General features: G+C 41.7%; 1 protein-coding gene across 2 annotated transcripts in view; it reads right to left on the bottom strand.

Moving 5' to 3' along the window:
• The window catches only part of LOC306835009 (uncharacterized protein), a 93888-nt gene that overhangs the window by 43784 nt on the left and 22779 nt on the right, over positions 1-27325 (bottom strand). The window contains exons 5-10 of one of the 2 annotated variants that reach the window (XM_079361377.1): positions 26796-26975; positions 25606-25899; positions 17746-17829; positions 7554-7673; positions 1924-2091; positions 105-284 (exon numbers count right to left, since the gene is read on the bottom strand). In XM_079361377.1, coding sequence (XP_079217503.1) covers positions 105-284; positions 1924-2091; positions 7554-7673; positions 17746-17829; positions 25606-25899; positions 26796-26975 — 1026 coding nt within the window. The remainder of the gene's footprint in view (positions 1-104; positions 285-1923; positions 2092-7553; positions 7674-17745; positions 17830-25605; positions 25900-26795; positions 26976-27325) is intronic. The other variant, XM_079361378.1, reaches the window with a different exon arrangement.

Here is a 27325-nt window from a genome sequence, read left to right as displayed (position 1 = left end):
ACATGGCCAACAAGAGGGAGGGTCTACTGCGAAATTCTCAGCTTAAGTGTTACAGCCATGATATGATCTTAAAATGGATTTTAAGGGCCAGAAAATAAAATTACCTTCTTTTCAGTGGTGAAACGCACGTGTTTCAGTTCCTGCTGCAGACGCTCCATCTCTCCGTCGGCATGGTGCAGCTGGTCCCGGATCTGCTGCTTCTGCTGTCTCTCCGTTTGCAGGCTAGTTCTGGTCTGATCCAGGGTGTCACTGATGTCCCTTAATATGCGCTCACCCGCCTGTGACTGAGGAGTGAGCAGAGAGCCAGGGATGAAGAAATGTGTGCAGCCGGTCGTTTTTGAACCTTCCCCAAAAAAAAAAGCTGAGAGAGGGACAGTCACGGGCGGGTAGACAGCCGTGGAGAGTCGAGGAGGAGATGCACACAGGGAGGAGAAGGGGTGCGAACTGTGACAACAACGTGCAAGCAGGAAAAGAAGGGAATGATAGTGTAACTTAAGGACATTTGCCAACGCTGTGTCTCCATAGCAGCATCATAAAGGCTTTGTGCCTGGCTGGAGAACCCTACAGTTACTGCTTAGAGTCGGGACCACTAAAACTGCTTGACAACACATCATAAAGTCGTATGACACAAACTGTAGAATAGAGCTTCTGCTTGAAACCTTAGGACAATACTCACAGAGAGCTGCTGCTGCCTTTTTCTCTCTCAATTCCCCTTCAGACAAGAGTGAAAAGATGCCTTTATTAAATGGTGTCCATGAAGAAAGCCTATTTCTTTGAGGCTGTGGCACAACATGCATCGTGGCTGCACTTCATTCTTTGTGACAAGTTTAAGTTAGGCTCAAGTTAATAGTTCACCGTGGAACTGATAAAGTCAAAACTCGATTGTGTAAATCACTTTGTTTGAATAGAAAAGGAGACATTTTTTCTGACACTAAACCTGTGACTCAAGTATTCAAAGTCCGCCCCTGCACTTTTAGGAATGAAGTCAATGGTATAACAGAGAAATGAAGTAAGTGTTCAAAAACCAACTAAATTCAGCCTTGAAGAGAGCTTTCAAGTATTCCTGAAGTCAAGAGGAGAAATGCTTTTATGTCGAATGTACTTCGTTCAGTTTGTTGGCAGGCGGCCGCGCCGCTAAAACAGCAGCAGCAGATGAATGACTTGGTTTGGTCAAGGACACAGTAAATGGGTTAATGTAAGCCTAAACACATCACTAGCACACGCTTACTGCGATATACCTAGAGGGAGGGGAGAGATAGAGAGAGAGAAGGGGAGAGAAATACGGTGGGAGTAAGACAGAGAGGGAGAGAGAGAATTATAAGAGGAGAGAAGAAAAGGACAACGAGAGAAACCTAAAGGCCATTCCATTCATCATGCGTATGACTGTTTAATGTTCCCATACATTACCTTTAGTTCTCATTGGGGCAAGGGCAAGACTGGACAGAGAGATGAGAAATGAGAGAAAGAATGAAAGACAAGACGGAGGGAAAGATTTGTTGGAAAGTAATGAATGAACAAATAAAAGAAACAAAAAAAAAATGGAGGCCCCTCCCCTTCTCTTGGTTCCAGTCTCGGCTAAGTGATATTCACACGAACATGTTTTTTTTTAGGTTTTTTTTTTATTGTACAACGGGCCAGCCCTCAGTGGAGCTAAGATGGTGGCGATGAGTTATTAAATATGGAGAGAGCGCAAGAAAGAGAAGGCAGGGGAGGAGGGGACGAAGGACGGATGATTAACTGTGAAGGAAGTAAAAAATGAGGAGAATTCCCTGATGTACCTGACTGGATTTGATTTAGGGAAGGGTACCCGATTCTGGTCCTTATTTAAGAGGAGCTCCCCTTCTGTGTGTGCGTGTGTGTGTGTGTGTGTGTGTGTGTGTGTGTGTGTGTGTGTGTGTGTGTGTGTGTGTGTGTGTGACTTACTTTACTCTGCACTGAAGCCAGGCCTTCTTTGAGCTCTGCGTTGTCTCGCACCAGCTGCTCTGTGTGTTTCTCCTTCGTGGCCAAGGCTCTCTTCAGAGAGTCCTGCGTGGCTTGAAAACAAACCACATCCTGGTCCAGGTTTCTCACGCGCTCCGCTCTCTCTTTCATCTGAAACACCCACACGGATAACAAAAAGAGTTGGTAACACACCTTCACAACTTGGGGAAAAAAAAAAAAAAAAGACAACAACATGCAAACATATACGTGACGCGCTATTTTCATGTCAGACAACACACTCGTCCTTCATTTCACGTTATCCTGACAAAGTGATTCCCACCCTTACTAAAGATGATTTTTTTTTTAAAGAAAACGTTCCCTTCCTCATGTGTCGGCTGGTACCTTCGTCTTTTTACTGTCATGTTTGGCAGAGTACTTTGGTGTTTTCATTTCGTTTTCGATCCATAACAAGTTCCTTTTTCTGTGGTTAAGTCAATGTTGTAAAGTGAATAAAAGTGAGCGCACATGCACGACAAAAAAAAAATATATATATATTAACTGCAGGAAAAGAGAAAGGCCCCCGCCCCTTTTCATTTCCCAATGAGCGACTTTGTTTTAAAAAGGGCAACATTTCCATTCAAAGGATTTTCCTCAGGCCTGAGGAAAATCCTTTGCATGCAAACACTGGCCTATTTAAATAAAGTTACACTTTGCAGACCTTTCTCTTTTTCATCACCTTTCATCTACCAGAAAGGGTCACAATAAAAGCAGGGTTGAATTCAAACGGCTTATCAGCTTATGTCTGGAACAAAATTCTAAATAAAAGCCGAACAAATGTTTATTTAAAAAGATGGAATGTCAAACATGCGATCCACAATGTGATTAATTATTATTAACTTTTGCTTTTTTTTTTAAATCACGATTTATACTTTTAATAGTTTAAACAGACACTTTGGATTCTAATCTCCAACTTGATGCATTTGAAATGTAACTTATCCCCCACATCAGTTATGAAAGGTACTCAGATATAAACACTTATTATATGAATGTTTCCTAAAAAAAAAAAAAACGGATGTTCCTGCACATGCAGTGGTGCTTGAGTTATAATTGTCGGAAAGAGACTGCTTATTTCCAAGGAAGCAGACAGTGGCTGAACTCCTCACCCCGTGCATGAATGTGAGTGTGTGTGGGCCGCTGGTTCAGAACCCCATGCCAAATCAAAGCCCCTATTCATTAGCACTGTGTTTATTGAGCTCTGTGTTAGATTAGTGAGGAGGCTCGAGAGACAGTCAACACACACTCACAAACCAATTTACATATACACATGAACACACACACACACACACACACACACACACACACACACACACACACACACGTGCACATAATTACACAGCTTCACAAATCAGACGAGATGGTTAAAGGTTTGTGAGACACCACATGCAGAATAAAATACTCATTATATACACACACATACACTTACTGTACATTACAGTTCAGCAGTCTTCCTGACTCCTCGACTTTGGACTCCTGGCTGACACGGCCCACCTCTGCCTGCTTCACTGAGCTCTCCACACTCCTCAGTACATGTATCATCCAATATAATGTAACCATGAGCTAAAGATGGTCTTTAAACTCATTTGCACCGCGCTAATGGATAGTAACAATTACAAGCCATGGAGCAGTCGGTATTGCGACACTGAATTAAAATGACTCCTTTCTCCGAATATTCCAACAGTTTTAGTGTGACTGTTGGGAAATAAATGTGTTTTAAAATATGAAACTCTAATGATTGGAACAGCCAACTTTAACATGCTTTATTAGCGGGCTAAAGTTTGCCTTTTTTTTGTGTGTTAACTCATTTATAGTGCAAGAGGGAATTCAGATGAAAAATTACCATGAAGACAAAGAGAACATTTCCGATGCATTATAAATATATGACCCTAAAAATGTGAACATATGACCTCCTAAAAGTCTGCTTCTGTAACTGTACTAACCTATAACTACAACTCACTCTAATACACAAAAAGGATCTTTAATTAATGATCGATAGCAATGGATATCTATCAATGACATTTCTATTTGGTCTTGTTTGCTAAATTAAACATGAGACATTATTTTAAGAATTGTTTTGCATTACACCTGCCTTTAGTGCAGTTATTTCTGCAAAGAATTCAGGTGAAATAGAAGAATAGCGAGAAATGTGCTTACTGAAAGTCAGCATTCAGTATTGTATAGTGTGCAATGTGAAAAGCATCCTGTGAAGACGGCAGAGTCAGACACTGTATTTGAAACACTTTGGGTAGCCATCAAGTCGGTGTGATGCTTCTAGGAGTGAAATCTGTCTACCTGTGTGAAGCTTTATTTATACAAAATAAGAAAGGAAATTCAACTGCAAACTGTTTTGGTCATTTGAAAATGTCACAATGAAAATGTTTTTGTAAAGCACCAAATCATCGATTTTAAATTGCAACATGTTGGATAAATCTGAAGAAAGAATTTAAATAAACTAACCAATAAAGTATTTCTCTAAAGCATGTTGGTGTACGTTTGTCTCACGATGCTCAGCTCTTTAGTCAGTTCTTGAGTCCTTGTGTCCTTTTCTTCTATCAAAGTTGTCACAGAGTTTTTGACGCCTCCGTTTTTAAGACGGTATGTTTTTTTCTTAATTAAGCTATCAAAGAAGGGTTTATAAATGAGTTTGGTAAGCAGCGAGGGATAGATTTCAACTACACTGAAGAGGAGTACATACACGGGTAAATAAGGGAGGAGGATGTAATAAATATTAGAGAAAGTAATTATCCAGTGTCATTTTAATTAAAGTTGTGTACTGTGGCAGTGTTTGGCTGAGAAAGCGGAGAATTAAATGGCTGATGCAGCAGTGTGTGATTATTGCTGCAATGCCAGCCTGAGTTTCCTCGTGCTAAAGTGTCTGCAGGACAAGTAGGGCAACGATGGATGACTGGTAAAATGAGGAGTTTTAATGCAAACGTAATTTCTGAAAGGGAGCTAATTACACATAGTCTGTTGATTATTGTTAAGGTCAAATGTCTTCAAAGTTATTTGTAGTGGTGTATAGTAAGTAGTTATTCTCATGTTGATTCTCAAAGATCAAGTAATAAGTAGCTAAACTCTGCAAGTTGTTTGCTGGAAAAGTTCTGAATGATTTACAAATTTACAAAAGCAGCAACCTCCAGTGTCAAAAAACGCAGTTTATTGAGCATCCACTTGAGGCTCATTCCAAATCAAAGGAATTCCCAATTAGTTCCCATATTAAAAAAAGTCAAACTTTTACAGCAGAAAAGAAAAAAAAACATATTTGTAGCCTCGTACAAAAAGAAAAGTTTTGGAGTCAGTACCTAATTTCTTTATTAATGAAAATTAGATTTTTTTTCTTCACACATGTGTTCACATTAGAGTTTTGCATGTATTTATATATTTTAGGGTATGGCTGATTTAACGGACAGATGGGCAAGTTGTAAGTGTTTGCCAGAAGAAGCCGCTTAACTTCGCTCCATGTTTTATAGAGGAATAGATCTCAGAAGATATACACTAATATGTTACTTGCTGGTCTAAATAATAGGATTTTAAAAAAGTACAGCTTCTTAAGTAGTTCTCATTTCTGATGAGCCTTCTGAATACTGAAACGGCATATTGAATTTTGCATAGTAGCAACAACAGCATGAAGCAGCTAATGAAAGATTACAATGTCTGTCAAAGTCCCTCCTGTAGCCCAAGGTCTTTACAGCCCTGACTTTCAAAACTCTGTAATATTGTTACATAATTAATACATTAAAGTGATTTTCCCCCATCTGGAAATCTGCCACCATCAGAGATGATTAAAGGTTCCCCTGTGGTCGGTGTAAAGTATTTACTCTCCAGTGGGGGAGTACGGGACCTTTGCTGGAAGTCCTAAAGAAAGACTATCAGATTTGAGATTTTATTTCAAATTAGAGCTTAAGCCTTGGACTTTCATATTAGTCGAGTCCCTATTGAGAGAGACACCACAATCTGATCAAGTCTCATTACTTTAGCAATTAAAGTTTCACCCCTGGGGCTCTCCCCCTTAACTCCAGCTTCCTGCCTTCTTCCCCTTACTCGTCCTCCTTTCTCCTTTCCTTTATTCTCTCCTCCGAGCCGTCGTGTTTCTGCCGAGAAAGGCAGAGCGGCTTGTGCAAATCCTTGATTGGCCAAAGTCTATCCTCCATCCAGGATTACGAATAGAAATGGAACATTTGAGGACAAAGGAAGGAGGGGTGAGATGGGAAGAAAAGAAAAAGCAAAAAAAAAAAAAGAGAGAGAGAGAGAGAGAGAGAGATTGAGTATGAGAGTGAGACGTGAGTTACAGAGTTATAGGCACAACGAGAGAGCGAGAGAGAGGGATGGTTGGTTAATATAATTGAATTAAAAAAGATGGAGCGAGGACATTTCTAAGCAGGTGGGAGTGTGGAGTGAGAAAGAGCAGGCGAAATATTAACTTCTAATAAAAGAGAGATTAGAAAGTGGCTAGGAGGACTGCTCTGTCTTTACCTGTGGGAGTGACGGCCCCCACATAACCTTTCACTGCAATATGCACACTGATATTGGCCACCATATTCTCAGTATACCACACAAAGACTGACGGATGCATACACACAAGTGTGCATGCACCACCACATGTGTCTGCGCCTGTGTGCACACATATAGATATATTTAGAAATGTGTGACGTAAGGAGGAACACATGCACCGACACACGCAGACATGAGTGCAGTTTGACAGCAATGCATTATCAGCTCCCTTTCAATGATCCAACAGGCGGCAGCCATCAGATAATGAAGACGCAGCTCTTTGGGAAGCCGCTGCTGTACAGACAATTAATTAACTAATTGCTCTAACGAGCTCGTTAAAGGCACGCTTTTTTGGCAGCCAGTGTGAATACATTAACGAGGCTAATTCAATTAAACAGGTGCAGATTTCACAGCTGCCTCTCACACAAGGACACACACACACACACACACACACACACACACACACACACACACACACACACACACAAATCCTACAGGTGTTGTGTACATGCGCGCTTCATTTGACTCTGATGTCTTTCTCAGCGAAACCTTGGCATTCTATCAAAAGCATAATGATATGCAGATCAAGTGGTGTGTACTTGTGTGTTCAGTGTGTGCACTTCTAGCGATGCTCGTGCCTCAATGGGCCGCTGTGCCTTTGAATCAACAGTACGGCTCAAAAGGCTCCAGCAGGATTGGTAATCTGCACAACTCAAAAGGGTACAAATACAAGGGTGGAAAACTGATTGAAGTTTTTATGGTAGTACAGTGAAATTAAAAGCCCCAGGGGTCAACCAATAATGTTAGCCAACACTTAGTAATGTAATACAATTTTTAATTTGTTTTAAAGATGCTGGATATTATACATTAATTTGTGCCTTTGTGCGCTTTGAAAAAAAAATTAGCCCTAAAATCGACGTGGGAAAACTGGAAAGCACTTTCCAGCCCACCTACATAAACGTGTAACTATTGGGTAAGCAGGAACAATAGTGATACTCAATGACAAGAAACACTCAAAATGCATTTGAAGCATGTGTGTGTGTGTGTGTGTGTGTGCGTGCGTGCGTGTTTGTCTGCAATCTTACCATTTGTCTTGCTCCATTCAGCTCTTCATTTAGTTGGTTTATCCTCTCCTTTTTCTCCTCCATCTGTCTTTCAAATACGGTGCTGAGCTCGGCCCTCAAAGACGCCATTTTTGCCTCGGCCTGCGACAAGACGAGGGGTTCAAATTCAGACACAGATGTTCTCTTAACAACAACATGAGACTCATTCTGATTGAATGTTCACACAGCAATCAGCACAGCAATGTGGAGTAGTGTGGGCCCTCTTCCCTCCATGATACCGTGAGCCCCCCCCCCTTAGAGAGGAGGACTACCTGAAGTCTCAAGGCAAACCTCAGCTCTACCTATTTGCCTGTTTTCTGGAGATAGCACGTTGAATATGTTAACTTCCTGGTCGGGCTGTATTGCGCTTCTTCAGGAAATAATGGATGACATCACTGAGAGTAGTCATACTTTATACAGCCCGCGACGCAAGAAAATAAATCCACAAATGGCTGGACAGTATCCTCTGCTGTTGTTGCTTCTGTGCATAGTAACTCTTAACACATGTAAAACACACACAAAACATCAGAATGGGACTTCAGATGGCTTGACTGATTGGCTTAAAAAAAAAAGTGACCTCAGAGTGAGAGTGTCTTTCTCTATGTGTGATATGCACGGTGATTCGGTGGGTTTGGTTTGTGATGGCAGCAGTTCCAGGAGAAGGCTGATAAAGCGCTGAGGTCGGTGGTTAGCTAAACTCCCATGGAGATGATACCGCTGATTAATTTCCTCCATCTCCATCGCCTCCGCCTCCTCCCCCATCCAAAAGGTCCGCCTTCTTTCCCTTCCCCCAGCCCCCTCCAGCCACTGCTGAATATTAAATCAGTCCCTTTTTTTAATTTCCAGATAACCACAGTTCATTTTTCTCAAGTGTCATATAGCAATGGCATGGTGAAGCAGCCGATATATTAGGGATGGCTGATGTGAGTTATTGTTATTGTTATCTTTTTTCCATTTACTGCCCGTGTGTCCTACTGTACACTACGCATGGCTAAATCATTACCTGCACATGTGGGACAAAGATCCAATAACAGCATTAGTAATTTGCAGGGAAATTCCTGACAATTGCGGCACACTTTTGTTGTTGACAAGACTAAAAAGTACATTTTTACCACAGCAAAATACATTTTGTGTTGTGTTGGTTTCCTCCTGGTTAGTCATCGCAATTATGTTTGAGTCCATAAATACGTTCTTATGTTTGCCACAGAGAAAATATACAGCTGGAGTGTTTTTCTTGTGATTTAGTCATTTGGTACATTTGGTTCATTTGGAGCTCTACTACTTCGAGACCGATTTTAAAGCACACTCAAAGAAGAGAACTACAAGTTTGGACACAATGTATCAAAGTATTCTGCATACATAGGACAAGGCAACATTGTGTGCAAACACACAGCCATTAACGTGTGCGTGCACGTGGACACAATAACACAGAGACAGACACTCAGTACGGGTGTCATCATTCAATGTCCCAGCTGCAAATGAAATCTCATTCTGTCTAACAATATGAGTGGCCCACTCTGAAATATCTCCCTGACTCTTGCCTCCCTATCAACACCCCCACTCCACCTTTTCATGGGTCTCCACTAAATCACACAGTTTTTTTTTTTTCCACCAGTCTACACACCCTTAAATCCATCTGTTATCCCAGACCGTAAAAAAACCATCAAACACAAAAACTGCGTGGGCTCATTTGTGTTTTTGCCAGTGTGATTAAATATTTATTAACCTCTGTATTTGCAACCAAAGTTAACACTTTGCTGTCCTCGCCAGGCTTTGTTCTGCATATAGCGACAGCAGCTGCTCTTGGATTTGAGCTTTCCCCCCTCTTCTACTGTTGTGCCTTCCAATCATCATATTACTCCACATCACCTGCTTGCATAGCCTGAAACCTCGCCCAGGAAGCTGAGGCAGTGGGAAGTGATTTGGAAAAATGAGGGCAATAAAAAAAAAACACAGGGATGAATGGAGAGATGTGATATAAGGTAATATGCTAACCCAATCAGCAGGCTGCTGTTTGCCGACAGTATAATCAACATATCGGCCTAATGTCATTACAGCTATATGAGAAATAATATTGCGTGAAATGATATTGCATGGTGTGCACATGCCTGTGTGGCGCACGCATGAACGATTTCGGTCGTCCACATGTATATATCATGTACCACTTCTCTGGCACAGACAGACGTTCACACACACACACACACACACACACACACACACACACACACACACGCTAAGACTAAATACCTGCAGACCGCAAAAAAATTAAGACGATAACATTTTCTGTTTTGCTTTCCCCCCGATATGAGCGAAAAAAAGAATCAACAAACAAAGAAACAGCATTGAGATGAAAAGATTTCACTTGTTCGGGATGATTAATTGATTGATTACTATTGATTTTAAAAGAAGCTGTTATTTTGTTTTAATTAATAAGATTTTAACAGTTTGGCTTTTCAGATAAGAACTAAAAATGGATGAAGTTGAAAAGGTTATTGGTTAGATTAAGTGACATCGATTGACTTCATAGCATACACAAGTAGTGATCTGCATATTCACACACACACACACACACACACACACACACACACACACACAGACTGCCCACTGGCTCTGACACAAGAGGATATTAGTTAGTGTGTGGCTTCCATATCCTGAATGCATAAGGCTGCTGATGGCCTCTATTGATGGACACTGGCGTGAAGCCATCACTCAAGTTATGGAGCTTTAATTGGAGACAGCATAAAACGATAAACCAAGAAACATGCATGGCTGAACAGCCCAATGTAAACCATTAATCATAGCGCAGAGAAAGACAAGTGGCCGCCACATACACACATGCACAGTGAGCGCGCACGCGGACACACACACACACAGAAATGTACAGCACACAAACGCAAGAGAGTGCACACAGCTGCAGAAGCATACCCTGCCCTTGCACCACACACCTTGCATTTGTGTGCATATTTTCACTCACACACACACACACACATTCATGTGGCAGAGACAAGTGTCCCAGTCACATATTCTCATGATAGATGACCCATTTAACTTTGATTTCTGAGAGAAATGAGCTCGCCAGCGATACAGGGTTACCACACACACTTACTCACTCATTCGTAACACACACACACACACACACAGCGCATGTGCCACATATATGAACTCACAATGCACATTTAGCTTAAATGTAAATAACAGTTTGCATTATTTCACAGACACATGTATTCACCTCTCTCTCTCTCTCTCTCTCTCTCTCTCTCTCTCTCTCTCTCTCTCTCTCTCTCTCTCTCTCTCTCTCTCTCTCTCTCTCTCTCTCTCTCTCTCTCTCTCTCTCTCTCTCTCTCTCTCTCTCTCTCTCTCTCTCTCTCTCTCTCTCTCTCTCTCTCTCTCTCTCTCTCTCTCTCTCTCTCTCTCTGACAAAAAGACACACAGTGCCGCTTATTTGCATCAGAAGGGATATAATGTGGGGATGATTTGTGATGTAAGCAATCAGAAGTGAGGTAATTCATCAGTAGCTGTGTCTAACACACATCTCCGGGGGTCATAAATACAAATCTATACACGCACGCACACATACACCTGCTTGTAAAATCTGCACAGCTCCCACAGACGAGAGTATAAATCAGCAGAAAGTTGGCATGGCCGCAAAACCGTTAATAACGCAAGCCACATGAATGTGCTTATACACACACATCACACCCTCCACAAATACTTGGAATAAAAAAAAAGAGTTAACAGACACATGATGTGTTATAGAAAGTTAGATTCCTCAGCTGAGATAGCATTTCCATCATGGATTTAAGTCAACATTGGACTCAATATAAGTTTAACACTGTGTTGCTTTCTTCTCAAATCAGGGTTTAAAAGAAAGGCTTGCTGTATAGCGCACAAAAGACATGATCAATAAAAGCACTGAAATCTAAAATGTTCTCTTCTGAGGTCGTCAAATACATACAGGAGTCTAATACGAACGCCAAAGGTGGTGTTTAGGGGAAGTCTCGTCTTTCTGTCTCCGAAACAAATTGTGATAGCGCACTGTTTGGTCAGGTTTTGGCAAAGAAAACAATTTGGTTAAGTAAGGCAAACATCTTGGGGTAGGTTTTAAAAATGTAGATTTCAGGCGGCTTTCAAATGTGAAGTCTGGCAGACTCATGGGTGAAGTTGTGACATTACTGTCTTCGTCATTTGCTTTGGTTTGCTTCCAGACTGCACTTCGTCAAGCGCACAAAAGCCTATCAAATGTTGTGTAATGTAGCCACCCGCCACTAGTTGGGGCTGTCGCTCCGGTCAGTGGCTTCTGCCATCCAACGCAGTGCAGTCTGTCAGTATGTTGATCTATAAAATGGAAATGAAGTTATACGTCTGTCTCATATCAAGCGGAGCAATGTGCAACCATAGTTAGCACAGGCATGAAAATGTTAACCTGAGGGGCTGGTGTTGTTAGCAATGCTAACGCTAGCCAAACTTGTCAAAGCTATTTGACATCAAATTACAGACGGTTTGGTTCCCTTCCCTCGTTTGGTCCGGAACACGTTCTCATCTCCGGCAAACCGAACTCTGCTGCACTTGTAAACTTACGACCAAAGCTCGGTTATGTGGTCCTCACCACATTGAGCATTCACACCATCTCGAACCAAAAGAAGTAACTGACAAAGCGCACTGGGAGTTTTTTTTTTTTCCAAACAGCTTAAGCATGAATGTACCCATATGTTAGGGTGATGGCCTTGACACAAAATCAGTATTTGACACCTTGTAAAAGAGAACTGCATAGCAGGAATAAAGATGTAATTTAGCATTCGTAATAGATTGAGATGTCATCGATTGAGAGAGGAAAAAAGCTACTGTGTGGTATTTTTTTATAAAACATATTTTTGTATCAAAAGAAAAGATAAGTGACTGCTGCTCTGCCCGGAGTTTGAAGGTCATTCTTCCAACAGAAGGCGAGAAGAAGGGCAGAGAAAGCACAAGGTCTCAGTGTCAATGGGTTAAACAACTTAGTAGGCTGACGTGCAACATGAACAAGACAAATGGAAAGAATTTCTCCTCTTCTCTGTCTGAATTAGTTTTCTGAAGTTTATTGTGCTCTGCGACTGCTGCGTGATACAAAGAATTTGTTCCAGCTTCTGTGCAAGGTGATCAAGCTGTAGCTGCATTCTTTTTGTTATTCGGGCCTTGATTGCAAATGTTAACACCCAACGGTGTACTGCGCCCCACAAAGCTGCTGGCCGCTGACATGTGACACAGTGTGGATATAGGCGGTACAGAGAGACGGTGCATTGGAAGGATAAAGAGAAAAAAAAACTTCCAAATACACACAAACATCGCACACCCACGTTCCATACAGCAGTTGCAGCCCCTCAGCACTCCTCTGTCCTCACATGCTTGGTTTCCCAATCTAATTGCTGCCATTCGTCAGTGTATGTGAGTGTGTGTGTGTGTGTGTGTGTGTGTGTGTGTGTGTGTGTGTGTGTGTGTGTGTGTGTGTGTGTGTGTTCGTCTGTGTGCCTGTACGCTGTGTTTCTGTGCTTCGTTCGTGATTCTGTCTCTGTGAATTTACAAACTACTGTTGTTTAAAGAGAAAAGAGAGAAAGTAACAGGTAATCAGACAGATGGGTTAAAACGGGAAGAGAGAGAAAGACAGCAAAGACGCAGCGATAGAGAAACTCACATTTATAAACACACACACACACACACACACACACACAGACAGAACTGTCATAGTGCCATAGGGCATGCTAAACTTGTCAGCATTTAAACCTGCTGGCTTGTGCTCCGGCTTGCCAAGTGGAATTAGTCTCACATAATACGCCAGCATCTTGATGGAAAACAACAAACAACTCTTGCAGGTATTCTTTGTAAATAAAATATTTTAAACAGAGTCATAATCGTTTCACTCTGCACACCCGTGTCTGTTGTTTCTCTCCACGATGCTGATTCAAGCATGTGATCATTTGTGCAGAAACGCGGGAAAATATCTAGAGAAACAACTCCATGAAGTTGAGTCCAAAAAGACAACAGAAACAAAATTGGGAGAATCCACGTCTATGACCTACGTATGTTAGAGAGCTATGCTTCCAATCACTGTCAGCGTGCAGCACATCAAAACTCTTCATTGAGTTAATTGCAACTTGACTTCACTTTCATATAACTGATCTCGACATGTAAACAAATGGGGCTGATTGCACTCTTTTGGGTAATCATGTGAAATGTTCCTGTGCTGATGAATAAATCTGTTTACGTTCTGTGTGGCCAGATTGTGTCTGCAATATTACATTTATACGAGTGTGTGTGTGTGTGTGTGTGTTCAATAAGAAGGTCCATGTTATTACTTTTTGTTTCGCATGTGCCTCGTGTGTGTGTGTGTGTGTGTGTGTGTGTGTGTGTGTGTGTGTGTGTGTGTGTGTTCAACATGATAATTTGTCAGTTTATGTTGTGAGGGGGCTAAACAGATAAGCAATCCACAGCTCAATCCTTCATCCTGCTCTGATTATAAATCAGCTGGAGCTCTCAGAAGCAATCAGCAAGAGCAATCTGCAGCCGCCACAGACACCTTATCAATCAGAGGGGACCATCACACTGTCACACATGTGCACATAAACTAAAGAAACACACGGGCACGGATTTGTATGGTCCTGCACACCAACCCACAAACACACACACACACACACACACACACACACCGGTAGACACAAAGGCAGGTATGCCGCAATTGTCATTCTACATCCTCGCCCCGCAGCCTCTTTCTTGCGTTAAAAAAACTTCTCTTTTTTTTTTGTGTTTCGTGAAACAGGATCACAGAGTTGCAACAAGAGTTTCATCCAGCTAGGTGCCTCGCGGCCACCGAACTGTGCAGTGCGAGACACATCACTCCTAATTACAGTCTGATATTAATAACAGAGAAAATATTAATCTTGGAGGTAAACACTAAGCCGCTTAAAGGAAAATTGCAAATAAATCAGATTATCTTATAGGAATATCCTCCGAATGGGCCGAGGGGGTAATGAGAAACCTGCGCCCAACCTGTCTCCCTCTCTCTCTCTCTCTCTCTCTCTCTCTCTCTCCCTCTCTCTCTCTCTCTCTCTCTCTCTCCCTCCTCTGTCTCTTTTCTGACTTTTCCTTCTCTCTCTGTCAGTTTCCTCTCCCCATTTTCCTGCGGGATTGGAAAAGGTGTGCCTGTGAGTACGTGTCTGGCTGTGTGTTTGCGAGCACATCTGTGTATTTATAAAACTGCAGTACAAGCCCCCCTCCCCTCCCCTCCCCTCCACCACAACCATCACCTCCCGCCTTCTCCCCCTCTCCCTGCTGCTGTATTCATTTTTCACCTCCAATTTTATTTTTTCATCAGTCGGGGGGGGGGACCCGCCGAGCAGATTCAATTAGGTTCTATGATTGGGCCGCTGGCATTCAGCAGGGTCATGGAAAGGTTAAAGAATTCAGTGGCACAAACATGATTATGGCTCTGTAGCATTTGATCAGAAGTAAGGTTTGTCACGGCAAAGTGAAGCCCCTCTCTGTTTCTTGGACCGGGACCACCAGTTTGGCCCGAGTGTGATGTTGGAGCTGTATTGCATGTTGGTTTAGTTGATTTTATACCATCAATGGTAATTACATTCCGAAGACGGTGGCTTTGATGCAGGCATGAGAGAAATATACAGAGATATGCACACAAGCATGCGCGTGTTCACAGGTGAGAAAAGCTGCTCCAACAGCAAGTAAGAAAACACAGCAATATATATATACATGGAAACATTCATTCTCTCCCTCTCTCTCTCTCTCACACACACACACACACACACACACACAGACACACATTTGAGAGTAGCAGAGTAATAAAGCCCACCCTTGCAGTGAAATTAAAGCTAGTCAATGACACCGCGTGCTGAGTACACACTAAATCATTTTTATACCCAGATGAAACAGCCAACATAATACCAGCCCTGCACATGTATCCAATATCACCTGGAGACTATGAAAAAAAACAAAAAAAACAATAACTAATCAAATATCATATTGGATGTGCCAGATTCATGTCAGAACAAGAGATTAATACTAAATATAGGAAATATGGTACAATAACAGCATGAGATCTTTTTATATTCAAAATGACCAGGCAGAGAGCACATTATGAGATATTGGATTGATAAACAGGCTGGGATGCTGTTGTTCGGTGAGTATAATAGAACAATAACGTCGCTCCTGGGTTAGCAAAGATTGCATTATGATTTTAATGTGTTTTACAGACACAAGCCCTTCACTGGGAGGAAATGATGTCAATAAATAAGGAGCCTTGCATTTTAAAACAAAGAGAATCATAGTCAATGAAAACAAAAAAAAAACGTGCAATGTTGTTTGGTTACTATCAGATATCTCGCACAGCCACGCATGCACACACGATGCACACTATTCTGGCACGCTGTGAGCTAAGAAACACAAGCTTGGTTAACATAATATAATATATAATTGGTGTTATATGCATGCTTTTATAGGATATTGTCCAAATCTTAAATACGAAATACAGAACAGAAAGATTCAACAAAAGCTTAAAAAACATCCCGCTTCAGCATCTTAATATGTTTGTGAAATTATTGAGGGTCAAAGTCTTGAATGTCAATGAAAAATACTCTGCCAAGGTTACAATTTACCTGCATTCATGCACATTTGCACACATATATTTCCTCCCACTCACACCTCAATCTGCTCCTGAGTAGATTCATTTTGACACTGCGTGTCAATCATCTCCTCCCCTCAAATCACCACAAGTCATAACCATCAGGGAGCATTCCCATCTGCCACTATCTGCCACTTCAGGTGTGGAACACCAGCCAGACGCAACCAGTCAATAGAGCTGTTTGGTACTCCAGTCCCCTCGCTGCGGCCTAATTGCCGGTGCAACACTCAAATATGTCCTACACTTCCCAATTCTTGTGAGCCCCCAACCTCGCGCTAAGCAATCCCCATTCCATACTCAAGATGGGTATTTACATGCCCCACACCGCAGAGAGCAAACAAGCTCATTTAAAAGTTCACATGCTAATGTGTGACATTTAATCCAAACTTTACACGGGGAAAAGGACACGCAACAATAGATTTTGATTCCTTTCTTGTCCGTGAATCTCATCATCTTTTGCCTTCCATATTTATGAGTTGAAAAGACGGGACACCTTGGAGGGGAGAGCAGGGAACAGACGGGGAGTTTACCGTTTGGAAATTAAGCTGCTTAGTGTAATTCACTCCAGAGTCCCCGTCTTTGTTGATATATAAAAAGTACCTAATTTTGTTGTTATTTCAAATCAAGAAAAAAAAAATCCACAGAATAGTTGCAGCGCTAAGAACAAATTATCCTTTTATTATGAGTTTTAAAAGGCTGCAGGCTCCTACATGGCAAGTGTCAGTTTCTGCAGCTTTAATGACAACCGCGTCTGAGTGCAATATCAGGTGTTGTTAATTAATGTTATTTTCATGCGTCGGCCAAAACGTTTCCGGATGTTGTCTAGTAAATGTTGTCTTAAGAGCTTTAGTCGAAGAGACTAAGTGTCCTATAGAAATGCCGTTCTGTTTTGTTTTGATATTCTAAAAGTATGGAAAGAATTTGAAATTCAAAAGAAAAAAAAAAGGAAAAAAAAGTGTGCCAAAGGGGGCTTCCAGTTGGGAGGGGCAGTTGATTCTGTGTGTGTGTGTGTGTGTGTGTGTGTGTGTGTGTGTGTGTGTGTGTGTGTGTGTGTGTGTGTGTGTGTGTGTGTGTGTGTGTGTGTGTGTGTATTTATCAGGAGAATTTGCAGTTTTACCGGCTGACACGAAGAGGCAGAGGCACATGCGACACATATTAAATTCACATGCTAAATGTGGTTTAATCTGGATTTGATTTGTAGGTGTTCACCAGTTGGAGTACATTTGTTAAATAGTCATTCCTTGGTATAGATGCTGCTGTATACGTTTATATCTTTTCATTTATTTTCCCTCGGATGTGGGCTGAGCACAGAGATTAGACCAAACCACTCTGTCCCTCAGGGGGAAGCTAAGCCTTATGAGTCCTGATGATTAATTTTCATTGCATGTCTAACTTTGTGGGCAGTAGAAATGATTTTTCAAACTTAGGGTGAGAGAGGAACTCAGCTAAGTGAATGCAAGGACAACAGTGACACATGAATACAGTGAGTGTTTGTGTTTTCTTTACCTCAGAGAGAAGCGTCTCCTCCTTCTGGTGAAGCTGTGACAGCTCCCTGTGCTGCTGCTCCCCCTGCTTCCTGCTGACCTTCAACTACAGAGAGATGGAGGGTTGGTGGCAGGAAACGGCTCAATAATACTAATATGATGCCATCATTCCGCTGCAGCCTACTTTGAAGCTTAATTAGATGCATGGTGATTACATTTCCCAACCGTCTCGCCACTTTTCATTCACATGAGAGTCGTAATTAAGATCAAATTAAAGTCAAAACAACAATAATGGGTCAATAGTAGAAAACAGAAGATAACCCAAAGACAGGTGTATGGTGTTGATTTTTTGTTTTGTTTTTTGAGTGTTAAAGAAACAGGTTCCAGTTGGGAGGGGCAGCAAAAAAAAATCAGTTTCTCTCTCAGTTTTTTCTCCCTTCTCTTCTTATTGCCTTTCTCTCTCTTTCTCTCTCTCTCTCTCACTCACTCACGCACAAACACACATTCACGCGCACAGATCGACCAGGACAGGCCAGGGATGAGCACACCCCATCTGATCTGTGGCCCGTTCATTCATTAGACCCATGCTCTCGCCTATTGATTTCAGCTTAAATAATGAGAAAGCTTATCCAAAAATCTTTAGCATTTGGGCTCCAACTTAAGGGAATCGATGGGGCCATTTCCCATTTTGAACAGCACATACGCAGGGGTTTTATGTACGGCGAACGGGACAAATCCCGATGCTGATAAATCAATAGGCCTTTTTGTCGATGGACAGGCTTGCACACACACATGCATGCATACGTGGACACACATGGCTGATAAATGGTATTTTTGAGGCAATTAAAGTGAGCTGTAAACATATGAAGGCCGATCAATCGGTCAGTGAGGTCTATTATCAAGGCTTTAACACTGATTTAGATGGGGCTTTAAGGAGGCAGTGGCTTTAAGTGTGGCACAGTCACTTATGCAGATCAGCACAGATCAGTGCTGCAAGCTGGTAAGCTGCTCGCACAACAAGATAGTATAGATGTCAGCACTACAGAGTGTTAAACTGCTGCACAGGTTGAAGGATGTTGGTAGTTTTTGGGTGCTGGTGATGTGAGTGAAATAAAAAGGGACTTCTAAGGGACTGGAATAATGCTTTTATTTCATGAGGCAAAAACAGAAGAAAAAAAAAAAAAAAACGTCCAGTGTTGTAGCAATATAACAGTATATTGATATGATTGCTGCCAATCAAATCTTTGCAAACAAAACACTGTCAGGAATGCATTAACTCCCTTTTAGCCAAAGGCGTTGCTGAGGATTTGTATCATATATTCTCTCCTTCATTCATTAAAAATTCAGTTTGCATCTAGGTGAAATAAGGAGAGGGGAGGGGCGGAGCTGTACGCTGGACAATTCTATTTTAGCAAGGGTAGACAAGCTTGTTAGGAGGAAAACGAATACATCAGTGCTGTCCACCCTCCAGGCTTCTCCCTCCACCCCGCCCCCCCACTGCTTCCACTTTGCTAAAGGTGAGACACATGCGTTACTAAAGCTAACCTACAGACAACATTTCCCTGAGGTAATTGGTTCCGCATTAATATTCATTTGATTCAGTATTCAGCAGCTATGACAAGGCTTTCTGCTTTGATGCTCTGTGCCTGGGTCTACACTCCCACCACACACGATGTTAACCTCGCTTTTTGCTCGCTATCCGAAACACTACGGCAAGATGCAACTCGACTGAAAAACCCTTATCACCCTTTCTAGTGCGGTACTTTTGCATCTGGTTTCTCTCATTTTGACTCGGACAACACGCCCTGTCCTTTCATTCGACTGTTTCACGTTGGTTGGTGCGCTGCGTGTGCACGGGTGTTGCTGAGGCATGACATTTCAATTGTGCGTCCAATCAAATTGGCAGAGAGGCGGTAAGGAAGGTTGGGGAGTGAAGAGGGGTGTGGGGGTGTTCTGAGAGTTGCAGACCAACCGTTACCATGGAGAACCACTTCTGTCAAAACCACCAAGGTCACAACTGCTGACCTGCACTGTTATGGGACTTCTGAATAGCATACTGTATATGGACATGAGGATTTTTCCCTTTTTTTCTTTGCCTCGATGTTCTTTTTCTCGACTTCATCTCACATGTTTTTTCTGTCTTTCTTTTTCACACTTTCAGATCTAGCGTTCTTTGTTCATCTTTCTCCTTTTTTTTTTTGTCTTTTTGATGTTTCCATGTACATCAGCATTTCCTTTCTTTGGCACTTCTCTCTCACTTTCATATTTTAGATTGACTAATTGTACCATTACGAGACCTGTGGTGTTGCTGAATCCATTATGTATGGCCTGCGCTGGCAGAGCGTCTGAACACAGCCTGTTTTGAGTCATTATAATTCAGTTTGCTAACACACAGCCATTGTGCTAGTGTGGGGTTAGGGGAGATGGTATGATAAAATATTGAGGGCGAGCAAGGCAGCTGCAGATGCTCGCTGTCATGTGTGAGCGAATGAATGTTATGACAAGCGTGTTTAAACATTCATGCGGGGAGGAGAGTTTAGGAGGGGCTTTTCATTAACACCAATATGTCTTCGTCGCCCCAGTGCAGACACTGCTGCTATAAGCATGACAACAACAGGGCGGGGAGGAATTAACATCTTGAGAGGAAACTGTCACAGTCACACTTAAAAAGAGGTAGAAACACTCAGTACTGTGCTTGAGTACACACAGATGTACACATTTCATATTGTCTGAGTGCTCTTCACCGTCTTACATCTGACATGCAAAGTACTAAGTGAAATTGACACCGTACTTTCAAACCCTAACAGACAGCAAAACAACTTTCTCTTGTTTACCAGACAAACAATCTGAAATTGGTAACATGGTGTTCTGAGCTGATCAAATAGCTCACACGGTGCAACTGAGCAACACATTCAAATAGACAGAAACAGGAGTGCAATGGGTTCTCAAATCTCCCTCAACAGTGACACAAAAGAAATATTGTTGTTTTGTTTTTTTTCAAAGGTAGAATAAGGATATGGGAGGTTATTAGGGCCGAACTTACATCACCCACCATGCAGTTCTATGCTGTCAAGAGATTTGACCTTGTAGCTACAGTGCAATCTCTTGGCAGTTCCTGGAGACTAGAGAGAAGAAAAGCTATTTGTGGCATTTGTTGAGAGCAGAGCAATGGCCAATCTGTTAACAAAACCTTGAGAAAGCTACATGAAGAGACACTTTTACAATCACTGCAATAACAGGGCTGTTGTAAACAGGTGAACACGGTGTGTTTAAGAAAATGCTCAGTCTTTTAATCTCTTACCTCACCCCTATCAGCATAGCCAGAGTATGTCAATCTGTAACTTTTGATAAAACAAACAGCATAAAATTAACATTACAGTAGTAAGGTAACAGAGCTCAACATCATTATTTTCTGACTGTGGCATGTTATTATGGAAGAAGAATCTAATCTGAAACAAATGGAGTGAAAAATCAATACGTTGATGATCTCATGAAGTCAAATCAAGGCGATGGAGAAAAGAAGGAAGGAGCATCAACTATTCTCAACATAAGTGGCTTTGACTTGCGAAATGTGTTTGCATAACATGAGCTCTGGATAATGTCATAAATGGCTTTAAATGCTGCAAGGTGCATTAAAAATGTGCACCGTCATCCGTTTTAGCTACACCTTGAAGCAACAATGTTGAATTAATCTAGTTTTCACTGGTCAAGCAATTCCATTTTGATATTCAAATTCGGTGCGTAGGCGTGCCAGCGCATGTTCGTGCAGGACTGATCTAATCAGTCTTAAATCAGTTAATAAGCCAAGGACACAGAGGAGATGACTCAGCTGATGTGAGCATAAGCTAATATTAGCATCTCACCCCTATTTAAGACCTGTGCTGCACAGAGTGGCATCCACATTTTGGTCTTCCCTTTGCAGAAGTGCAGGCTTCGGATGTTAATGTGCAGTTTAGCTCACCACAGCGAATTCCATTAGCACATTAGCAAAGGTGCCATGACCCCATGCTAATGTTGGTAGAAGCTTTGATAACTGATTCTTTTAGGGTTTTTTTTAAAACACCGTAACTCAATTATAAGATAAAAAAACACACACTAAAGGTTACCAAAACAGGGATTACCAGATAAAGAGACCAACAGCTGGCAGATAGATCCATGTCTTTCTCTACCAACCCAATCATGTTTCGAATATTCATATGGCAATATACTGTCGTCATTACAATTACATTCCTTCAGGTACTTATCATTATGCTGTTCAACTCATAATGTCTGTATCCTAACATTATCGTGATCGTGGGTCATGTATCGTGAATTATATGATATCATACCGTATTGTGTGGTGTCATATTACATCATATGATTTCAGATAGTGTATTGTACCATATTGGTGGTATGGTGAGTTACGCTGGTAGTGTACAGTACAAAGATACAAAGACACAAACCTTACAAAGATGAAAGTTATGAATCCTCCCTGCTATTAAGTTCTGTTTGTTGATAGGTAGATTCAACCAAGTTTATGTAAATACTATGACATAGTTTGGAGTACTCTATTATGTATAGTGCAACAAAACAACCTATGTTCAGTCTGGTGCTGTATGAACGACATTTGTTGAAGTTGACGGATTTATTGGTAGAAGGATAGAATGTGCCGGACAAGTGGTGGTATGTGTAAAATTAGAAAGAAGTGCCACACTTTAGTCTTGACTGAGCTCCAACACAAAATGTAACCATAAACATATCAAATATTACTGACACTTTTAGTTTTAATTGAAGCTCTGCCACTGTCAGCCGTGAAGACAAATCCACAGCAGCAGATAATAGAACTCTGTCAAAACTAATTCCCCACTATAAACTCCTCATTATAAACAGCATGTCAGGCACATGCAGAGGCAACGGACAACAGATACACACATACATGAGTACTTAATACATCCACACAGAAACTTTAACGGCCTATTAATTAAATGCCAGAGCATGGAGTTGACTCGTGTAAGGCTGTCTGCGACACCGCAAATCTGGGAGACTTCCTGTAAGAAATAAATCTGTTGAGATCTCTCTCTCTCTCTCACTCTCTCTCTCTCTCTCTCTCTCTCTCTCTCTCTCTCTCTCTCTCTCTCTCTCTCTCTCTCTCTCTCTCTCTCTCTCTCTCTCTCTCTCTCTCTCTCTCTCTCTCTCTCTCTCTCTCTCTCTCTCTCTCTCTCTCTCTCTCTCTCTCTCTCTCTCTCTCTCTCTCTCTCTCTCTCTCTCTCTCTCTCTCTCTCTCTCTCTCTCTCATAGGCACAACAAAGAAAGTCTTGTCTGGGTGTCTCCTTCCCTTCTCTCTCCTCACCATTCATTAGACGCACAAGAAGCTGTGGTCAGGTTCAAAGAAAATCTACATTCTCTCTCTTTCAGTCACTCATTTATTCTTTCTGTCTTTTTCTTTCTGGCGTTCGCTCCCATTTTCACTCATTTTCTCTCCCTCTGCCTCTCCGTGCCTCTCTCCCTCTCTAAATACTGTCTCCTCCACATGGCCCAGATAATGAGTGGCGAAGCTAAACGAGAGGAAACACGGCTCACTATTAGGATGGGAACGCTGACTGAAGGTTTTAAATAAACGTAGAGAACTTGAGGCCAAATTGTATTTCCAAGGACATAAACTAATGGAACAGGCAGACATTCACTGAGCAAATACACACTCTGTTTAAACAACCATTACAGTTGTAAAAATATACACGTCCATGTGGATCTAACTGAGACAGACTGGCAGAAGGCGGACAGAAGCACACAGAAATGCTCATATCCCGACATACGCTTTCAATACAGTTTTTGGGGTATTCAATACGTCTTATTCCTTTGGTGTGTAAAGCTTATTACCTCACATTCAGAAGCAGAACAACAAGGACAAGAGGAAAAAAACATAAATGCTTGTCTGTGTCATTGAGAACTAATTAGGCAAATGTGTTTTTCTTAAGTGTCTGTGATACGCTCTTAGGCATATAAATCCACACCCACATATAAACACAAGAGGAGCCCTGTCTGCCTCACTCCATGAGGTTAATTGTGCTATCTAGGCTGATTAGCATAACTAATTAGGATGCTTGTTAACAGACAAGTATTATTTATTCAATTAGCGCTCTGTGTGTATGTAAGACGCTGTGCATGTGTATAGATCCCCTTCATCATTGGCACGAGTTCAAATGAAAATGAAGCACAGCTAGTAGGCATGAAGTGAGACCTGTGGTTGTGTGTACGTGTGTGTGTGTGTGTGTGTGTGTGTGTTCACTTCATCATTTGTCTATCCTGCACACACACAGATGCTCACCATCAGGTGCCAGACTCCCGCTTGCCACCCTCTATTCCCTACACATACAAAGTGCGCTCTCACACACACACACACACACACACACACACACACACACACACACACACACACACACACACACACACACACACACACACACACACACACACACACACACACACACACACACACACACACACACCAAAGCTTCCTTGCTGTAGCTCTTAAATCCCTAATCATCATCATTAGCCGTCTGTTTAGCATAATTAGCATTGTTAACCAGATGAGCAGAGCCGAGTCAGGCTGTTCCAGTCACAGCTACTGACATATGTCACCCTTCCGGCACCTTTCCGTGCTGTTGAAGAGGCTACTTGTCCTCATCAGGTGGTTTTATGGCAAATTTGCATGTTTCCACTGATTGCTGATAGATAATGTAGCAGCTACTGTTAGCCGCAGTCTGATGTGTGCATAAAAGTCTAAAAAGGGTTGAGTTCTCTTATTTTTTTTGCAAACAGCTTGTAAAGTGACACAGCTCCTGCAGTTGTACCAGTTAATAGAACAATACCACTCTCATTCCTCCAATTTAGATATTCATGTTTGCAAATGCAGATGCTGCCTTTTGTTTGTGATGCTTAACATGCGCTTCAAGCCGACAGTAAACACAAAAAAAAAAAAAAAAGCAAATCAACAACACTCTGGTCTTCAGCTCACAAGTGAAAACTCACAAACACTCCAACACTCGCAAATAACCAGAGAGGGAAAATGAAAGAGAGAGAAAGAGAGCGGCAGCGCTACATTTACTGAAATTAAACATTTTCTCATCAGCCTGAGGGTGCAGCAGGCCCACTAATGTATTATTCATCCCCACTTCACAAAGGAACATTAATCAATTATGAAGATATGAGGATCTTAAAGTATAGAGGAGAGACGAAGAGCGGCCCGTTCGTATTAATATGCGGCCGCAATCGTGCGCCCCCACCACCCCCCCTACCACCCCCCTACCCCCTTGCTCCTCAAATCAATATTTTGCAGATTAATTTGGAGCGGTTGTGGCGAGATGGCAGGATGGAAGGAAGGAGCGGGTGTGGGGGTGGAGGAGAGGAGAGAATGTCTGAGGTCTGAATTAAGGTGAAGTGTTTTGCTGTTGTTGTTTTTTTTTTTTACAAGAATATGAGAGCACACCGCGGGTAATTATGATGTCTTATTTGCTGTTTTCATTTCACATAGAGAGAACACTCAATTAAGAATACTCCATCATCAAAGTTATCAGCAAGATATGACATGTTGAATTAAAGCCTAAGATAAAAGGTGGTACGCGGAGAACATATATCTATATTGATTTTAGTCTCCTCTTAAACGTAAAGGTTCGAAATATTTGTGATTTTCACTTTGGCTCAGGGTGAGTATGCTTAGCTTCTTTTGGTTCTATTTAGCTTCCTCTTCTAACATTTTCAAAAGCTCATTACTTCATACACAAGAATAAAAATGTCAGAAAACAATGGACTTTTTTTTCTAATTTGCTGCCAAGATTACACACTTAGTTTTACCCATTGTTTCTGGTTACACACAATATGTCTGCCTACACATTAATTTGCTTACCTCAGCATTCAAACTAGCTGTCTTCTCAGCCCACTTTCGAACAACATGAGCATGGGCCTTTCTCTCCTCCTCAATTGCCATCTTCCATTCTTCCTCCTTCCTCTCTTTCTCCTCCTCAGCCCTCCTCCAGAACTCCTCCTCTCCCTTTTGCAGCTCCTGCTTTCTCATCTCCTCTGATTTCAGAAGCTTCCTGTCATATTGCCGTCTGCGCTCGTCTTCTTTTTGGCTCCATTCTTCCTCTTTTCTCTTTAATTCCTCCTGAAGCTCCCTCGCTTTCACTCTCAGTTTGGAAAGCTAAAGTGTGACAGGAAAAAAAAGGTTGACATACGCAGGCAGATGTATCTCTGCAGTCTGTAACACAAACTGAACTGGGGCCTGACCGATGTGGGACTTCTTGGGCCAATAGTTAAATACAATGATGCTCAAATGAAATGCTGTTTGACTGGTGAATAAATCAAGGAATATCGGCGCACATTTGTGATAACATGAGCCGATACAAGTCGTCGCTGAACATGTTCGACTAAGCGATTCATCAGTCACGCTCTCATCAGAAAAAAAACAAACAAACAAAAAAAAAGGACCAGGTCAGCTGTTGAGAAGTTTAAGAAGAAAAGAAAAAAAGTTCTTGATATGTTTATCTTTCATGTCCAATATTTACAGCTAATGTAGAGATACATGATAGGAAATAGACATCATCCACTTTCATTTATGTCATGTACTTATGTTTAAAACTTTTTGAACAGTGAGGGCCTCGTGTCATGTTTGAGAGGTCAATGAGTCATTTACAGTTTTTTTAGCATTTCTCCTCTGAACTCCTCGCATGGTTTCCATCAAGTGAGTCTGAACATGATGCTGCATTTCAGACAAATATCTGAGAAGAGAACGGGCCAAAAGCTGAACGGGGATTTTGGATCACAAAGTTCAATCTTGGAAACCACGTGACTCAACAGCTCTCACCTGTAGAGTTTGAACTACCTCCATCTAAAGAATCTTCTGCGATATAATTCTAAATAAAGAATGTTTTTGATATACATTGAGAATCTGTCGTTTTAATGTTTTCAAACATTTTAAAGGTAATTCCCTGATGATTGCGTAAAAGCAGGACTTCGTTTGTATTTTTTAAACAATGACACATTACTGCTCTTACATGAGTTGGAAGATCTGAGAGTGGTCATGTCTGCACTGCCTACCTGAGCATGTGTGTCGGACCCCTCTTGTTGCAGCAGCTCAATGTTAGCTAGCAGTTTAGAGATGCGGATGTCTTTCTCGGCGATCTCCTTCGTGTTGTCTTTGTGGATCAGCTGCAGACACGAGAGCTCGCTCTGCAGGTGCACCAGCCTCTCGCTCCTTTCAAACACCTGCCATGCAGTCTGGAGTTGAAATGTTCAAGCATTAAACCAAAGAAGCCATTCCCAGTAAGAGTTGCTCATATCATTTGTCTGTGCTTCAGAAGTGGTGTTCGTCAGCTTTGTGCGGTCTATTCGCTGCAGCATTGCAACAGCTATTCTTCCTGGGGTCCTCAATCAGTCCTTCATAAAAGTCATACAGTTAGCATAATCGAGCAGTATTATTAGCACTTCATAGAGCACTTTTTATGAAGGATCACATTTGGAAATAGACCTGTCACACTTGTACCCAGCATAACTTACATTATCAAAATATGTAGATTTGACCCTTTTTGTAAAACAGCAGTTTATGTTTTTATTTTGTATTTCCTATG

Source organism: Symphodus melops (genome assembly GCF_947650265.1).
Source record: "Symphodus melops genome assembly, chromosome: 14".
In the NCBI taxonomy this organism is placed as follows: domain Eukaryota; kingdom Metazoa; phylum Chordata; class Actinopteri; order Labriformes; family Labridae; genus Symphodus; species Symphodus melops.
The sequence above is the reverse complement of the archived record's forward strand: the minus strand, read 5'-3'. Positions and strand labels throughout refer to the sequence as shown.